This window comes from Adiantum capillus-veneris, chromosome 6, assembly GCF_014529385.1.
Source record: "Adiantum capillus-veneris isolate H3 chromosome 6, ASM1452938v2, whole genome shotgun sequence".
NCBI classification, from domain to species: Eukaryota; Viridiplantae; Streptophyta; class Polypodiopsida; order Polypodiales; family Pteridaceae; genus Adiantum; species Adiantum capillus-veneris.
The window spans coordinates 154303175-154322710 of NC_140936.1; the positions used below are offsets into that span (position 1 = coordinate 154303175).

At 44.5% G+C, this 19536-nt stretch overlaps 1 protein-coding gene and 1 long non-coding RNA gene across 3 annotated transcripts in view; both read right to left on the reverse strand.

The window, feature by feature from the left end:
* Positions 1-19198, reverse strand: part of LOC147456528 (uncharacterized) — a 66925-nt gene extending 47727 nt beyond the window's left edge. Inside the window, exons 1-2 of one of the 2 annotated variants that reach the window (XM_086514965.1) lie at positions 18784-19198; positions 18479-18545 (exon numbers count right to left, since the gene is read on the reverse strand). In XM_086514965.1, the coding sequence (XP_086371091.1) occupies positions 18479-18545; positions 18784-18972 (256 nt within the window). In that variant the 5' untranslated portion in view covers positions 18973-19198. The remainder of the gene's footprint in view (positions 1-18478; positions 18546-18783) is intronic. The other variant, XM_086514964.1, reaches the window with a different exon arrangement.
* LOC147456529 (uncharacterized) lies at positions 17131-18464 on the reverse strand. Its single transcript, XR_015188463.1, has 2 exons — positions 17687-18464; positions 17131-17592 (listed from the first exon to the last, which is right to left on the reverse strand). It is a non-coding gene; the product is annotated as an uncharacterized LOC147456529 (long non-coding RNA).
* Positions 19199-19536: the final 338 nt, after the last annotated feature.

The following is a 19536-nucleotide window of genomic DNA, read 5'->3' on the forward strand; positions in this document are numbered from 1 at the left end:
TCGGATTGTGAAACTTTACCTCGATGTTTTGGTTTAGCATAGTCTACTCCAAACAGAACCCAGAAATTCAGCTTGGCCGGAGATCTGGTGCAGTGGGATGCACAAGAGGGGAGTCACTCCGCTCCCTTGTCAACAGATGCCTCGATTTTGATACTAAAGTCACTGATGTCTCTTTGAGCTTCAAGGATGTTGAGAGCTGACAGTATTCTGCTGGATGACTTTATGAAATGGAATTCCTGATTATGATACTAATTTGTTCTTGACTTCTTGTGAGTGCAGGAACTAATAGCCGAAATGACTGCAGCATTTTGGTCTGATTGATCTCGAATAGACATGGTTGCAATTGGGGTTAGTCAATCAGACATCGATGAGGTCCCGATTGGACCTAGATGTGATTGCTAGCTACATTGCCGATAAATCATGGTCTAAGATACGAATGAATGTTGAATGTCATGTGATGTCCTGTGATGTCTGGTGATGTCCTCTGATGTCGTGTGATGTGAGTGTCGATTTTGTACATGTGCTAGATGTGTGTTCCTAGTACGTAGGTACTAACAGTCAGTGTCTGCTAAGACGGTTTATGGCTTTTGTCGGTTTTGCAGGCGTAATCGCGGTCGATTACAATGCTTTCAAGAGGGGGGTATGTCACAAAGTGATGACGTGGCAGACAGCAAAAACCCTAATTTCTGCCAAAAACCCTAAAATTCCTGCAAACCCTAATTTTTGCCAGAAACCCTGATTTCCGAAAATCGCGGAGGTTGAAAAAATATATATATATATTTTTTCTTTTTTCTAGAAAATGATGAGCGACGCGAATTTTGCTTTTTTTTATTTTAAAAAAAAAAGAAAAAGACTCTCTAAGAGAGAGAGAGAACTGATGCTTTTTATTTTAAAAGCTTTTTGGGCTCTGCTTTTGGGTATCCCTTGTACCTTTAAATTAGTGGTGAGGGCCTCACTTCTCAGAGCATCTGGACGCAGAGTCTGAGAGTGAAACCCTAACCGCTCTCTTGTACTTTGATGATTGATTAATACAAAAAGAAATACCGAAAGGGGCGCCAGTCTTTGGGGCCAATATCTCTAGGCACGGAACTCCGCCGGGCCAGTGCAAATCTATTGTGATCTTCGAATTGTTTTGAAGTGGTTATTTGGTGCTGTCGCGATTGATTTTTGACTTGGAGTGTCCAAGTCTGTTACAACAACCACTTACAAAACGGTCGCCTGTGGGTGAAGAACAGCTCGTGCACGGTTTAGCCGCAGCTCATGCAAGGTTTCACCACAATAAACAGCGTCTCTCTCTCTCTTGCAGAGGATGCGCTAAGCAGATGACTTGCAAGATAGAACTCGTGTGACAAAGAAACGACAATAGGTCTCTCTCTCTCTCTCTCTCTCTCTCTCTCTCTCTCTCTCTCTCTCTCTCTCTCTCTCTCTCTCTCTCTCTCTCTCTCTCTCTCTCTCTCTCTCTCTCTCTCTACACACTCGGTTCGAGCAGCGAATACAACAAGCAAAAGTTAGAGCACATGACGTAAATTCGTAGCACTACTAAGAACAGTGTGATAATTAAACCATAGGCCGCATAAGCAAATTATTTAAATTACATGCTCGTACGAAATAGCAGCACGGCGCAGCAAGATTACGCGTGAAGACTCCAAGCCCGGAAGCAAGATAGTAGCAAGTCTCCTGATACAAGAGGATCGAAATGGTAAGTGAGCCCGATACATCTCTTGAACGACAAACATGGAAGCAATCTCCCCTGCACAGGACACAGAAGCCGTCACTGTCTCACCTGTTTGCAAGTCACGAGCAAAGGCAACCTTCATGCTCACAAACAAGCGGATGGCGCAGATGGAGAGGGAAATGAAGGAGTGGAAAACAGAGATGAAAGGATGGTGAAAGGAGAAGGCCAACCTCCTTCAGATGGTCTTCAATGAAGGCGCACAATGGAAGAAGGAGAAAGAGAGCCTTAACGCAGAAATACATACACTCAAAGAAGAAGTCTCAACCCTCAAACAGGAGAACCCAAACGCCGAGATACGGACACTCAAAAAGAAATCTCCGCCCTTAAACAGGAGCTTGTTGATAGAGTAAGCAGTGGACTAGAGGAAATTTCAGCCCTCAGTAATAGATGAAATCAAGGAAATCAAGGAACAGGTAAGGATGATCACAAAGGAAGAGAAACTGAGTGTGGCAAAGGCATCTTCATGGGCGGAGATGATAACAAGGACACAGAAAAAGGCGGACGAGGCTGAAAAATGGATTGAGATCACCAAGAAAGGGAAAGGTCAAGAACCTCCCTGTACACCGACGCTTATCAACATGACCCTCGAAGAGGAACAAAGAAGGCGGATGTGAGCACTGCATGTGAGAGTGACCGGTCTCAAGGACATAAACAATGTGGAGAAAGAGGTCACAAGCCTTACATCCATGATGAGGATGGAGAAGCCTCTCACACAAAGGCATGGAGGGTAGGTAAGAAAAGTGATGGCACGGGAGAGTCTTCAAAGGAGAGAGCTCTCATACTACGCTTCCCCTCGTTGGAAGAGAAGAAGGAATTCTTGAGAAAGAGGCCTACTCTCAAAAAGACAGGTATTTTCCTCGGGGATGACCTGACTCTCTCACAGCTCGCACATTTGAGAGAGGTAATGCCAGAGATTACAGCGGCAAGGGAGAAGGGAAAGATAGCCTTCTACAGAGATCGACGGGTGGTGATTTTAGAGCGGCGCACTGCATGACGGTGCGAGACCTATGGGACCACACTAAAGATGGCTACCTGGAATTGTAATGGGTCTATGAGGTTGGACGTGGGTGTATTTGAGGACAGTTTCAAAGACAAGGATATTAAATTCTTCTCAGAGACTCATCAGGCCCCTGGACAGGTGATGCCACATGTGGTGGGATACAGATGGGAGACAGCTCACAAGACAAATGCGAGATCTGAGCATGGAAGTAGAGGTTCAGGAGGAGTAACAGTGCTATTCAGAGATGAACTACAACCATTACTGCATATTGTACGAAGAGATGATCATGCTAGATATATATGGGTGAGATTGAGAGCTGACACAGGTCGATTCCTATATATTGCCATATGTTACTTTCCTCCCAGTACATCAGTGTATGCTGCATCCAGAGGGCAGTCGCCTTTCTCTATACTAGATGATGACATATGGGAGTTTTCTAGAGAAGGTGATATCATTCTCCTAGGGGACTTTAATGCCCAAACGGGCAACTCGCAGACAGTCTTCTACGACACTTCAGATGAGATGCTTAGAGAGATGGATGTGAGTGAGTTGGGACTTGACAGATGCTCAGATGACAGAGCAGACGGAGTATGGGAGATACCTCATGGAAATGACGACTACACATGGATTAGCCATACTTAATGGCTTACAACGATTTCCTGGAGCAACCGGTTTCACATGCTTTCCACACAGAAATGGGGCCAGTACAGTGGATTATGTTATGACACAACTGAGCTTTGTCAGAAATAGATAGAGAGAGAGATAGAGAGTGAGACGATCGACACAGTACTGGGGACCAGAAGATGGGTTGGTCCCCCCCCCCCCCCCTAATGCTATCTTGATTGCTGAGTAGAAGTCTATACAAGCACTTGAACCGACGTATTACCACGTTCTTCCTATCACAAACAGGAGCGCATAACAATATAAAATGTAAACGGATAAATAGAATTTATCACTTAATACTAAAGCCAAAAGATATAGAGAGAAATAAATAGAAAGAGAGAGACTGAGAAGATCGACACAGTACTGGGGACAAGAAGATGGGTTGATCCCCCCCTAATAGAATCTTTATTATTGAGGAGAAGTCTATACAAGCACTTGAACCGAACGTATTACCACATTGTTCTAGAATAAGACTTGATGGTTCCCAGAAGCCTCAGCTCCCTATTCCTAGGGCAAAACCCTATTCCAAGGAGCTTCTGTTCCTTATTCCACATCCTCGAGAACCAAGGTTCTCGCCTCTGGATCTCACCTTCGCTGCTACTCTTTTCTGACTCTATTTCCAGAGTCCTCTTCTCGCAGAACAACTCCGCTTTCCCGGACGCGAAGTCCTTACTTGGGAATCTCAACTTCCGGATCACAACTCGAGAGACTACCTCTCTCCGATCCGTGGATCTACTTCCCAAACTCGGGTACGAAACCCTTGGGCTGATCTGGCTCTAATTCCTCAAAGCGCTTTCTCTGCTCTTACGCCCTCACTAAGAGGAAGTACACCTGCAAACAAATACTTAGAGATCATAACATGAAAATCGTTACCTTTAAAGTTACGACGCTCGAAACGCAACTCGGTTCTCGAAAAGTAATTCCTCGGAAGAGACTTTAGGATCACAACTCGAGAGACTACCTCTCTCCGATCCGTGGATCTACTTCCCAAACTCGGGTACGAAACCCTTGGGCTGATCTGGCTCTAATTCCTCAGAGCGCTTTCTCTGCTCCTACTCCCTCACTAAGAGGAAGTACACCTGCAAACAAATACTTAGAGATCATAACATGAAAATCGTTACCTTAAAGTTTCGACGCTCGAAACGCAACTCGGTTCTCGAAAAGCAATTCCCCGGAAGAGATTTCTTCATAGAAAATCCTCTCTTCCAATCATACACACAAAAGAGGTGTGTTCTCGGGTTCCTTCTCGTAAATAAGTCCCGTCTACAATGTTTATGGGCTGAAAACAGAGAAAAACAGCAGCTTGTCGCGATGGAAACATGCTCCGTAGGCACTTCTTCGCGAGGAAACTCGCGCACTAGGTCTTGGCGACATTTGGTACACTTGGGGCAGCCATGGGCAGCACCGGCAACGTCTTCTTTGCGGATGAAATCTGCAGCAACATCTTCTTCTCTTGCAAACAAATTGATCTTCCCTCTGGGAGAGGGCGTGTGATGCTTTTATAGTTCCTTGGCCACGGCAAAGATAGGGGAGCATTGGCTGCTTGCGTAGAGATCGCGGCCGTTTTTTCTTTTTTTCTTTTTTTTCTTTTTTTTTTGCGCTGTTCTGAGAGAGAAAAATCGCTGGCTGGTTTATACTGCTTTATTTAATCATAGGCTACCCACTTATTAAGTGGGCGGCCGGTCACCTTTAAAAATGGTATGAATCTGTCCAAAAACTCAATAAAACCTTATAAGTTAAAAACAATGCTTTCACAGCACTTCCCAGGCGTCCCTAGATGCAATCACATGCACAGTTGCAATGCAAACATAGACTTGCTCGGGGAAAAGCATCTGCTTTCCCAAAAAGCAATTCCGCTTCCTTAGAAGCATTTGTTTTTCCTCAAAGTTTCCTCTGAACCCATCTTCATTCAAGTGCTTGCTTTTCCTTGTGCACAATTTCAACACAGTTCGGAATTTCCTCCTGACTATGGATATTCCCTTTCCGATACACCCGTCACCCACCTTGTGACGCATCAAGAATACCCATCACCTAGTCCTTTCCTACCGAACTTTCGATACAATCTCCTTCGCGATGCTCTATGTCACCCATCCTATGATGCATCAGAGATGTCCGTTCTCGGATGGTCGAATACTTCTTCCCGATGCTCCATGTCACCCATCCGATGTGACGCAACAGAAATACCCATTCGTAGTGGCCTTACAAATATTCCCGTTCTCAGTGCTCCCGTCATTACTTTGAACGACGCACTAGGAATACTCTGTACTCGGATGTCTCCAATAAGAAAAACCCTCTCACTTAAAATTCCAATAATTCATTTAGAATTATTTTTCTTGGTGTTCCAAGCGAGAAAACCCTCTCACTTATAAATCCAATAATTCATTTGGAATTATTTTCTTGTCGGATAAAGCCAATTTAGCAACACCCTTCTTGTACGCAGAGTATGCCATGTCACAAATTTGTGGCATACCCTCCTCTCGAAAGAATTGTAATCGCCCTCGATTACACTTGCAAAAATAGCCAAAGGATAGAAACTTTCTTCAATAGACACCTACTCTATGTACCCATGCAGTAGACTCCAGAAATCCAACACTTCTACAAAGAGATCAGTCACTGATCAATCACATTTCTGTCGAGGGTCTCAAATACAAATCATGATCATTGTAACTAATTAGCAATCTTTCCCAAGGTTATGGTGTTTAACACCACACCGCAGTGGGTTAGGAGTTCAGCACCCACTTTTACATATGGCGAGGAGATGGTGGAGTATACAGATGCATACACCTATCTTGGGGTAGTCTTCAGTGGACCGGTGTTTTCATTGAGGAGAGTAGCAGAAACTAGATTGATGAGAGCATATGCAACCCTGGGAGGACTGGAGAAGATGTGTTCACAGGTTCAGATTCAGAAACCTCGAACAAAGGTGTGTCTTTCTGACACTCTAGTGCCTTTAGCTATGGGTACAGATTTGGGGGCCCTCGGTGGACCACCATGGCAGATCTGGTAGCACTGATTGATGGAGATGTATGGAGAGGCCTCTAGTCTCTATGATCTCTCGGATGATTCGGGCTAAGGCCTCAATGCCACATGAGATTATTTGAGCCGTGCTAGTTGCCCCCCCTCTCGTGATCAATGCCCTTACTAGATCAGTATCCTTCATGCATAATTTATGGGAGCTTCCCAGAGATAGATATGCTCGGCTAGCCCTTGAGTCATCTCGACAACTAGCGCTACAGCATGCTAGTATGGGCGGATGACATCATGGCTTCAATCACATGGCTTCAGCATGGATAGACTGCCTCCATCCCCGTAATCCTTGGATGCTCCCTCCCTGTGTGAGAATGCTCCCTCCCTATCTCTCACACGGACACAGATCATGTTGGGTATGAAAGCCCTTGTGCGTCTAGCCTGTGGGAAACTCCCCTTTATCGAGCATGCAGGTGGCTTCAGTTGGAGTTCAATTAGAGTCGAGTTGTGCATGGCAATTTTGGCCTTTATATGTAAGGTTATGTTTACACAAAAGAACAATCAATCACAGCGTGTTTTTACTTTCAGCTCTACCGAGTCTCTCTCCATCTCGTTCTCTGCACATCACCATCTCCAAGCCATGGCCCCTCACCGCCGGCACCCGCCATAGCTAGCCCCCCATCAACTGGTATCAAAGCCAGTGCTCTTGGCCTCAACTCAGCGCGCGAGAACTGCGGCATGCAGAGGGAAACACAAAGCACTGTCGACCTGCAGCACACCGAGCATAAACATCATCCAAATGGTCGCGCTGGCATGCTGAGTGGTTTTCGACACTGGCAAGTCTGTTAATACATGCGCTACAGCCCGCTCTGAGCATCACTCGGTTTTTCATTTTGTTGGTCTTGCGCCATCTCTGCATAACAGAGAGCTCGTCGCTTTTTGTCACGTGACACATCCCAACCCTATGTGTCCGTGGACAAGCTACACCACAGCAGGGTTCAGTCAGTCCAGTCAAGTATAGATTAGCAGTGATCTGGCACTTTTGTGAGTCTACTCGTAGACCGTGCATGCCCAGTCACTGAGTGTAGATGCATATCCTCCGATTGCACACAGTATGATCATCAGAATTCCCATCAAAATCCATCACATTCAGTTAGGGGAATTTTCCAATGCATTTAGCCTATTTTTGGTTATTTTCACTTATTATTTTTAAGTGACTTTCCAACAAAAGTAGGTAGGGCAATTTTACTAAGTTAATATATAAGCAACCCAAAGTTAGCACTTTCTGGCAGATGAGCAGAGAGCACAACAGGCTTCCCCAAGCAACAGGTGTTCCCTCCCTCTCTCAACAAGAACCTCGTCAAGCCACTTGGTGAGGCCACCCCCCTTCACCCGCAGCCATCAGCACTTTGGATCGCCTAGCTTCCTTCTTGCCTGGCGTTACCATCTCCCACAGCCATCGCCATCAACTCCCAGTTCCTGGAGTTTTTCCCCCCTACAGCCACTTCAGCCAATAGCGTTTTTGGACTCAAACACTTCAGCCCATTTAGCATTTTGACTCAGCAAACTTCAGCCAATGCAGGGATTTACTAACGCTAGCAAGAACCTGTCCTTTCAGCGTTTTTTAGCATGGGAATTTCTGCCATAGCCAGCGTTTTTTCAGCCTTCAGCAACAGCAGCAAAACGCAGCAAGAAAGAGACTTATCATCAGCGTTTTGTCTTCAGCATGACCCTCGACACACCCATCATATTCAGCCATAAAGACAGCAATGAAACAGTCATTTTCAGCCCCGAAACAGCCACGAAATTCAACCAATAGAAGATCCCAGATTTCAGCCCTAAGTCGTCGTCATCATCACCGTCGTCGTCATCGGCATAGTCCAAGTTGCATCAGACCATTGCATACGCATTGTACCACTTTGTGCAATCAAGAGTAGACCACTCTCGCCGACGAGAGTGAGGCCTTCGGAGGAGGGTTTTACAAACTCTCGGGTGTCGTATCTCTCTTCTCTCCTTCTCTCAGTCTCATTCACTTGCACGCACAATATCCACTCACTTTGTTCGTGATCATAGCACTCTCCATAAAGACAAAAGGCTCTCTCCTTCCCTAAGAACTAAAAGGAACCTTGAGCAATATAGATCACTAATCTTGAGAAAATACAACATTCATTCCGCTGCACCTTACATTGGTATCAGAGCTTTGGAAGTGTTCTATACTACTCAAGGGAAGAACCACAAGAACCACAAGAATTTATTTTTTTTTGCTTGTTGCGATCGCACGAACCCAAGTTCGCTTGGGCATGTCGATTCCTAATCGTGTTTTGCTGAAGAGTGACTAGAATCCCAAGAAAGAAGGGCTTGTCCAGCCTCCCCTTGTGTCTCTTTTCACTCATTGAGAGCGGACCATGCACCTAGCGACCGGCCAATTGACCTGAGGGTGGGAAAAAGCAACCTTGGTGTGAGCGCAAAGCCGCCAAGGGGTGCGCCCGCAGAAAGGAGTAGAACTCGGGTGAAGAGAAGATCCTTCTCCAACGCGATTTGCCGACGAAAGAAAACCTCAAGAACCCAAGACCCTCAAGACTCAAGAACCCAAGACCCTCAAGAATCAAGACCCTCAAGAATCAAGAACCTCAAGAACCTCAAGACCCTCAAGAACCCAAGTTCCTCGCGAACTTAAGAACCCAAGATACTAGTGCATGGTCGTCACCCGAAGCGGAATGGATACTTCGCATACAGGTGATGAGCATGAGAGAGGCGACGAAGACTCTTCCCCACCCGGAGATGATTTCTTCAACCCTCCCCCTTCGCCATCTACGCCACCAAGTGCACCAAACCCTATGGAGACAATGGTCAAGCAAATGATGGCCATGATGGATAGACAAGAAGCAAATCGCCTTGCTCAGGAACGTGAGCGCGATGAAAGAAACGCAAAACTTGCCGCAAAACAAGAAGACAATAGCCTTGCTTTAGAACGCGAGCGCAACGAACGCAAAGAATGGAAGCAACAAAGAAAGACTGACGAGGCGGCAAGAAACGCGGCCTTGGAGGCCGATCGTGCCACTCATAGATTGGCTTTGGAGACCGAGCCTGAAGCTCAACGAGAGCTACGCACTCAAGAATTGCTTCGACAAGCACTAGCCTCGAAAACCGAACCACCCAAAGATCGTGGAAGTTCCTCAAGTGGTGCAAGCCACGATGCGGATTCCAACAACCCAGTCACTGAAAAGTTGACTTTCAATAAGTATGACGGTAAGATGGATGCTACGTTTATTCATTCTTGGTTGCATCAATTTAATACTTATTTTGCGACAAATAAGAAAACATGCAATAGCAAAGTTTCGACCGCAGCTATGTACCTTGCCGGTGATGCCATCAATTGGTACCACGCATGCAAGAGGCACAGCTAGCCGCGCACCTAGAGGCAGCCGACGATTTCACGCCCCTCTCTTTTAGTTGGGCTGATTTCCAAGACAAGCTAAAGGCGCGGTTTATGACACCTCAGTACCTTGCACGATTGAAGGACGATTGGCGCGCTCTCAAGCAAAATGGTATGCCGGTTGTCTTTTTCTAATCGTGTTTTGCAACTAGGCACTCAATTACGAAAATCGGATGATGAGCGCAAAGAGGCTTTTCTCTTTAGATTGGACGAGTATATCAAGTACGATGTCGAGGTACTCGATCCAATCGATCTCAACAAGGCGGTAGCGATTGCTCTCGCACAAGAGATGAAGCACAACAAGGGAAAGCCTAAGGAGAACAAGACTTCCACAAGTATCTCGCAGACTTCTTAGAACCCTCAGAATGGTAAGAACGGTAAGAATGGTAAGAATGATACCTCTTCTAACCAATCTTCCAACAGTCTCTCATCAAAGAATTCTTCTAATGAATCTAAGGGTAAGGCTAACACAATTGCTAAACCTAAGCTTACTCCAGATGAAAAGGTAGCACAGGGAATTGTAGGAGGATACATCACACGTCGGAAGAACAAAGCACTTATTCTAAGGAAGGTCGTTGTTTTCATTGTCACATTAAGGGTCACATAACATGAACATGTCCTAAGCTTGAATGGAATGAATCTAAAGAACCCACAACACCCACTACATCTGTCAGTGCAATGAATGATAACACGAGTGTGCCCCAAGTTTCTCAGGACCCTCCCATTGATGAATCTCTCATTAAATGTTATAGTCGTACATCGGGGCACCGTTTTTTATCATATTGTTTGACCCAGGTAGTATGCATGATGTGATCAGTTCCTCTCTTGTTGAGAGAGCCCGCCTCGAAGTTAGTCCGAGATCTCCTATCGAGGTCTCTGGCTTTCGTCCGGGTATGGACGTTCTCATCACAGAGGAGTGCCTTGATGTGTTGTTTGCAATTCAACAAACTGCCTTCACTAGAAAATTTGTTGTTTCTCCTCTCTCAGGATGTGATATGATTTTGGGCATTTGATGGTTTCGTCATAATGACACTCTCATGAAATTTGCGACTAACACTATAACTCTCAATGCCGACAATGATTCTCATATTGTCATTCATGGAGAGGACATTGCTCCTTCTCCATCTCTCATTGCTAATATGCAGGACAAGGTTGAAAGGATTCGGGATAAGGAGATTCTCTCAATCTCTTTTTCTCCACAGCATGACACATAGAACTTGCATAATTATGAGAAGCATGGTGACTTGAAGGATAATGATTTGCATGATGATTTGGATGACAATGACAAGCATGATGATTTGCATGATCAAGATGTGATTTCTCACAAGCACGATGAGTTGCATGAAGAAGATGTGATTGTTCACAAGGATGATGTGTTAGTAGATGCTTTTTCTAGCGAAGCTAACCTCGTTGTAGATTCGATCAATCACCAAGAATCGATCTTGGCTTTTGAGTCGAGGTCCACAGATCCCCCACAAGAAGATTCGATAGATCCCGAAGAAGCGATCTTGGCTCTCGAGCCTTGGTCCACAGAACCCTCACAAGAAGTATTATGTGTTCGCATGATGGATACGCACGCATTGTTCGAGTGTTTCATTCGTGAAGGTTTCCTGTATTTTAGTCAACATCGTTATGTGATCCCTTTTCCTAGGCATGACATATTGTATGTTGAGCACGTTTCTCTCATGGATGAGCACGAATGTATGCGGATTTTTCATGAAAAGCTGAAAAGTATGCATTCAAGGAAGTCACATTCCATGTCTCTTCCTTGGCATGACACAGTTTCCGAACAAGCACATGATAGTATGAGCACCAAGCATGGGCATTTCCATTGTAATTTTCCATAGTTGATTGATTTTGATCGAACAGAAAAGATTCGATCACATTGTTTGCATGTGTTTGATGAACGGATTGTCACTCCGTCTCTATGTTCATCTACATTGCATACACAGTCTTTAGAGAAGACAATATTTTTTTCCTTCACTTTACATGGAGTAGGTATGTTCATGGTTTTGTGTTGGAGATGGTTTCAGGAATTTTCAGCCATGGAGATTCTTGAAGACGAAAGAAGCAGGATACTCGACGAAGTTGAAGCATTGAAGGAGCCACAGAAGACTTTGTCGCTTTCGGGTCGCCGCCCAAAGAAGCAAGCGTTACAGACCTTTATGAAGTTCAAGTACCGCACGACCCACACATCAGAGTGGGCCGGCAAAGAGTCCCTTCCAGGATTCCGGATGCTGTTGGCGATCTCCCTCGACACCATACAGTTCGGTACCAGTACCTCACTTTGAAAAGGAGGGGATGTCACATGACACATCCCAACCCTATGTGTCCGTGGACAAGCTACACCACAGCAGGGTTCAGTCAGTCCAATCAAGTATAGATTAGCAATGATCTAGCACTTTTGTGAGTCTACTCGTAGACCGTGCATGCCCAGTCACTGAGTGTAGATGCATATCCTCCGATTGCACACAGTATGATCATCAGAATTCCCATCAAAATCCATCACATTCAGTTAGGGGAATTTTCCAGTGCATTTAGCCTATTTTTGGTTATTTTCACTTATTATTTTTAAGTGACTTTCCAACAAAAGTAGGTAGGGCAATTTTGCTAAGTTAATATATAAGCAACCCAAAGTTAGCACTTTCTGGCAGATGAGCAGAGAGCACAACAAGCTTCCCCAAGCAACAGGTGTTCCCTCCCTCTCTCAACAAGAACCTCGTCAAGCCACTTGGTGAGGCCACCCCCCTTCACCCGCAGCCATCAGCACTTTGGATCGCCTAGCTTCCTTCTTTGGATCGCCTAGCTTCCTTCTTGCCTGGCGTTACCATCTCCCATAGCCATCGCCATCAACTCCCAGTTCCTGGCGTTTTTCCCCCCTACAGCCACTTCAGCCAATAGCGTTTTTGGACTCAAACACTTCAGCCCATTTAGCGTTTTGACTCAGCAAACTTCAGCCAATGCAGGGATTTACTAACGCTAGCAAGAACCTGTCCTTTCAGCGTTTTTTAGCATGGGAATTTCTGCCATAGCCAGCGTTTTTTCAGCCTTCAGCAACAGCGGCAAAACGCAGCAAGAAAGAGACTTATCATCAGCGTTTTGTCTTCAGCATGACCCTCGACACACCCATCATATTCAGCCATAAAGACAGCAGTGAAACAGTCATTTTCAGCCCCGAAACAGCCACGAAATTCAACCAATAGAAGATCCCAGATTTCAGCCCTAAGTCGTCGTCGTCATCACCGTCGTCGTCATCGGCATAGTCCAAGTTGCATCAGACCATTGCATACGCATTGTACCACTTTGTGCAATCAAAAGTAGACCACTCTCGCCGACGAGAGTGGGGCCTTCGGAGGAGGGTTTTACAAACTCTCGGGTGTCGTATCTCTCTTCTCTCCTTCTCTGTGTCTCATTCACTTGCACCCACAATATCCATTCACTTTGTTCGTGATCATAGCACTCTCCATAATATGAAGGCTCTCTCCTTCCCTAAGAACTAAAAGGAACCTTGAGCAATATAGATCACTAATCTTGAAAAAATACAACATTCATTCCGCTGCACCTTACACTTTTTTTTTTGTTGAATAATTCACACTGCCTGCACGTGACCACCCAATTTGCTCTCAAGGCCTTACCCAAGCGGGTATTCACACCAGCAGTTAGTCACATCTTTATTCGGTGATCAAATAGCAAATTCAGATAGCAAATTTGTACTTTCTTGATGGTTTACACAGAAAATTTTCCGACACAGCAAGCTTTTTCCTTTTTGGTGGTGAAGTTGGTCGTTCAAGGCATAGCCTAGCAAAGTGTTGCTTGGCAACTGTGTAGCAGATAACCAAGGAAATGTGCGGTGCTTTTGATGACGCTCATATACAACAAAGAGTATCAAAGTACTGCAAAGACAATTGTTTGCAAAGCTTCTCGCTTCATGGTGATACCGAAGAAAAGCAAATATAATGGTAAGACCACCCTTTGTTGTTTGGTCAGGTTCTGGTATGTCTCACATTGATGGTTGTTTGAGGGAAGTGCACACACACACCTATGTTATTGTCAAGGGGGAGGCTTCTACTCGTGGTTTCACGTGATTGGACTCTACCATGGTCTGTATCAAGTCCACAGTCAGTGGTTTGGGCTTGAGGGGGGGGTTGTTGGGTATGCAAGCCCTTGTGCGTCTCGCCTGTGGAAAACTCCCCTTTATGGAGCATGCAGGTAGCTTCAATTAGAGTCAAGTTGGAGTTCAATTAGAGTCAAGTCGTGCATGGCAATTTTGGCCTTTATATGTAAGTTTATGTTTACACAAAACAAAAGAACAATCAATCACAGCGTGTTTTTACTTTCAGCTCTATTGAGTCTCTCTCTCCATCTCGTTCTCTGCACATCACCATCTCCAAGCCATGGCCCCTCACCACCGGCACCCGCCATAGCTAGTCCCCCCATCAGATCACTAGACTCATACGTCAAGATTTGATTCAGCTAGATACCAAGAGACATGGATACAACCGACAGATGAGTTGGGCACGAAGGAATTTCTATAGAGAGCATCTTCTCCAACTAACAGAAGATGGATATATGATCAGACCGGCCTATACGGACACTCATATATCCTATGGGATACGATGTGCTATTGGTCAGATGCGCACATCATCGCATCAGCTAGAGATTGAAATTGGCACATTTAGGAGAGTACCAACAGAGGCCAAGATATGCTTGTTGTGTCATATAGAGCCAGAGACACAGTTACGTCACATTTGTCATTGTCCGGTATACTATGAGATACGAGGCCGTTTTCATTGTCTATTCAGAGAGGGCTTTGGACCATTGGCTAGAGTCATGAGATATCAGGATCACAGATGAGTCGAGTTTTTTTTGCTAGAGCTGCGCACACACAAGGAGAGTCTCTTCAGGAGATCATGCAATGGGAGACATTCACAAAGGGAGATTATTGACTTCTTTAGAGCAAGGACTCAGCAGCCAGATGAGCATGCTCCACAACAGACTTCACAGCCCACTTATACCAGAGGTATATTAGTTGACAGAGCCATTGAGCTTGGGAGAGCTAGACGCTCACGTCTATGAGGGCGGCCACGACATCGACGGAGGCTCCATCAGAGAATCAAGACTATTCTAGCACGACATGGGAGACGCCCAGTACGACTATTTACAAAGGTGGACATTGACGAAGCTCTTCAGAAACCAATGCACTACTTTCTCGGACAACGCCCAATGCCGAGCATCCTCGCGCACTGATGATGATGATGATGATGATGATTTTAGTCTCACTATATTTTTATTTTTATTGTTGTACCCAGACATTGGATTAGATCCACCAAGATTGTATCAGTTTGGTCTCATAGGTCATTTTGGCCTTTTGAAGACATTTAATATAACATAACATTTCATTTCATTTCCTCTCTCTCTCTCTCTCTCTCTCTCTCTCTCTCTCCAAAAAAAGGAACCATCAATAACGCAAAGTTACATTCATTGACGTAAGGAAAGAACAGAACATTGTAATAGTGTGATTGCTCAATTCTTGTAACCGACTTGGCATTGATAAGACGGTAATCTTACAGCAACACACGAATAGAACAAGAATTTTAACACATGAACTTTAATACTCAAAGTAGCCGAGACAGGAAGTGGTGGACTTCCGCTTCTAGATGCACTTGCCACAAAGTCCAGCGCCTTTTTCGGTACTTTTTTATGTTGATAAGAACATAGTACACTTGCCAGAGAGTTGCTTTGCACTAAGTGATCTGCCAGAGACGACCCCCCGGGCATGTATTTAAAGACCCTTGGCCAATAGCAACTGATACAACAAGCTGACGCTTCTATTTAAAACTAGTGCCCAAAGGCATCATTTAGCATAAAAATATGCCACATAAGAAACACAAAAATCCCGTCGTGATTCATGAATGCCATGTCACAAGATGGGCACCAAGTGCCAATAGAAAAGAACAAACTGAACAGACTTTTAGCACTTCAATAACAACTGAACTGAGAGAGAGAGAGAGAGCACACACAACACGAAGTGGCGGAATTCCACCCCAAAGAATATTGCCCCCAAACCTTGGCACCCCTTTCGGTATTTCTTTATATTACTTGAACTCAGTACAATGCCGATACTCGCGCTCTGCACCTTCTCACTGAAGCATCCCAGAGAATGAGTCCTCTGCACATATTTAAAGGCCCTTGGCCTATGAAAAGCAGTTTACATGAAAAGCCTTCAAACTCAAAAGCAATTGGCCTCAAAAGCTGATGTAAAAAAAACTACCAAAGCAAATTAGAGAAATCCGTACACTGCCACATCAGCACCTGTCAGCACAAATTACGGGCGTCCGTACAATTGCCACGTCAGCATGTCAGCATAAAATACGAGATTCCGTACAGCTCTGCCACGTCAACAAGCTAGCATAAAATTTTTCTATTGCTTTTGCTTCTTTTGTTGCTTCAGCTTCTTCTAGGGTTTAGGCCCCTTGGCCCGGATCTGCAAGTTGGCTCCATTCTTCAGGGCTTGACGTCAGCAGTTTGTGACATCCCCCCTTCTTGAAAGAAAGTAATCGTCCACGATTACAACATATCTCAGTTAGCTCAAAAATTTCTAAGGGACATTCCGAGGGACAATCAATTTGCTCTTTTTGTCAAGGAGTTGGCTTCTCCTTTCGGCTCTTTTGATCAAGGAGTTAGCTTCTCCTTCCGTCCAGATCGGAACTCTTGATATTCCGGTGTAGTAAAATTAGCCATCACACCCAGACCAAACTGATCTTCCACGGGTGTTTTGATAAAATTACATACCCACGCAATCTCATCCAGTTAGAAATATTCAGTGATTGGCACATCACAATGCAACACAAATGCTCACATATGCATGTTACAAGCGTAGAAACATAAAGTCGCTGATGAACACTCCTCCCGCATAACCTAACAAGGTCCGGGCCAGAAGATATTCAACGACTCCCTCATCACTCCTCCCGAATGGAGAGTCGCATCATTCTTGTCGTGCCAAGGTATACCCAAGAGAACATCGCAATTGCCCAACTTCATAATGTGGAAATCAGCTTTTCCATGATAATCTTGGATAGTCACTGGAAGAGCACCAATAAGCGGTACCACTTTCTGAGTTTACCTCGTGGCTAGCTCAGCTTCCATTTCTCCACCCTCTGCATCATAATCAAAGTGCATATGCCACTATAACCAGCTTTGCATCGACAAGATGGTAATCTCACAACAACACACAAATGGACCTGCAACTTAACACTTGAACTTCCATAATAAAAGTAGTCAAGACACAAAGTGGCAGAGTTCAACTTCCAGATGCATTGGCCCCCAAAGTTTGGTGTCCCTTTCGGTACTTCTTTTTAATTGATACGAACAAACTACAAGTTTCAGGGAGTTGCTCTGCATTGTGTGACCACACACTGATCTGCTTGAGAGTAAGAAGTGCCATGGCCTCCAACAAAGGAGAAGTGAGAGACTAGCAACCTCTAAAAATCAGCAACTCAACTCCTCCAAAAAATATCTTCAAAGAAGGGGAGCTAGTAGTTAGTGAAAGGGGGAAAAATTACACATGCCACAGGTAACGACCACCCGCAGTCTGCTCCCCAACCAGCATCTGACTATCAAAGCAAAAAAAAAAAGGGCCAACCAAAGACGAGGATAAGTATGAAGAGGCTACTCAAAAAACCAGATTCGTTGAAGAAGACTGCAATAAAGGTATAGGAATCAAGGGTCGCTGTACTGGAGCATCCCCATAACAAACTGGTGCACTTGCTCGAGGTGGCTGCTGAACAACAGCTGGAGGAGGGACACCACAAGCGATAAACCAAAAGGAAAACAGAAAATGTGATGACAAAAAGATCATGCTAAAGGTCGTTCTTTTAGGAAATACCTTTTCAACTCAAGAGGAACTTCTCCATTTGCTCATCTAAGGTGACAATCTAAAAGTGGCCATTGGTTGTAAGTTTGCGAAGTGTCCTCCTCTTAAAACCTCGAGTGGTTCCATACAGACAAGATGTCAGTCCTAAAAACCTTATATGCCAACCATAAGAAAGCAAACAATTTCCTAAACTCCAGCGAAGTCTTTGGAGCTTGACCCAAGATCAACAAAATGGACCACCAATGTAGTGCATTCCCCTTCAAGAAAGAAGAGGCCCTTCTCGGTTGTAAGCCTTAGTAAAATTTCCTCTTGAGAAAGCAGCGTCAAGCTGCTATACCGAAACAAGAGCTTTCAACTCATCCAAGGTGCCATGAAAAGTGTCAAATTTTCTTTGTGGTCCTTCTTACCCAGTGGATCATAAGGAGTGGCCCCAACTTCAAAGCAAAGTATTTTCATTGCCACCAAGAGTGGTAACAAAAAATGGAGCCATCCCTCCTCCATACATAGCTGCCTAATAACCATTCTCCAATAGACCCAAACAGAATATCTCTCTTAGCTCTACTCCCTCACCTTGACTCTGCACCTAAACCCACCAAATCTGGTTAAAACGCTAGCCTCAACGAGAATTTAACTAGGTTGCTACCTTCCATACTTGTAACTTTGATGACTTCTTCTCCTATGAAGTTGTTGAGTAATAAGGAGTCCACAACCAAACCGTGAAAATAGGTGGCATATGGAAGGCATTGGAAACAGTCATGGATGAAAGAACCTCAGATTAAAAGAGAAGATAACCCAGCTTCTTACCAAGTATCACATAGTAGCCTTTGTTTGCCAGAACCTCAACTGTTGCTTTTCCAATTCCAGAAGAAGCCTTGGTAAATAAGAAGAAATAAGTATCAGTGAGTCTTTTTCATCAAGGCAAAATGGGCTCATGTTAGCTATTATGATCTGCATTGAACCTGCATTATAAGAGTGTTTAGCTAATCATGTATAACGTATGTAATAAGCATGCAATACTGTAATACATGTATCCATAAAGCACAAGTCCAGTCCTTTCAATGCACGAAAAAGAAATGCCTGATAAAATATTTTGAAGAGGAAACTCTTACTCCTGTGATGATGCAAGCTGGACGAAGTGAGCTTGAGTCGACAGCAGCTGGATGCGAGATCGGTGCTTTTGTCGTAGAAAGCTTTGCAAAGAAAAGTCTCAGGTAGAAAAAGCAAATAGCTGCGACCCACATGATTCCCATGTGCCACACATTCAACCAATGAAGGGTATTTTTCAACCCCTCCTCCATTAGACGGGCAATTGATTCTTCAAGTTATCCCTTTAAACGATTGACAACAACAAAAGCAGCTCGCTCTCTCTCTCTCTCTCTCTCTCTCTCTCTCTCTCTCTCTGTGTGTGTGTGTGAGAGTGTGTGTGGACGTGTACTAAGTAGGTGCGTCACGTGCGTGCGCTTGTCACGAGCAAAGCACCGACGTTAAAATTTCTCTCCTCCTTCTTCATCTCTCTCTCTCTCTGTTCTTGTCTTTTGTGAGCTAGCCATGCTTGGTTGGCCTTGTTCTAGGGATTTTTATTTTTAATGCCGAAGTTAGATTGTCATTGGAGGTAGCAAAAATATGTGTTTGTGGCAAACGCATATAAATCTTGACAATAAATATTTCCAATTGAAGAAAACATATGCTTTAAGTAATTTACAGCAGCAAGTGATAAATGCACAAATAAAATAGACTACTCACCTATTGAGCAAGAAGCTGTATCGTCTCAATGTGCGAGGCTAATTTTCATGTTTTGACAAGCTACAACAAAAACTGTGAGACTTGTTAAGCTTTTCATCATGACACAAGGAAATGATACA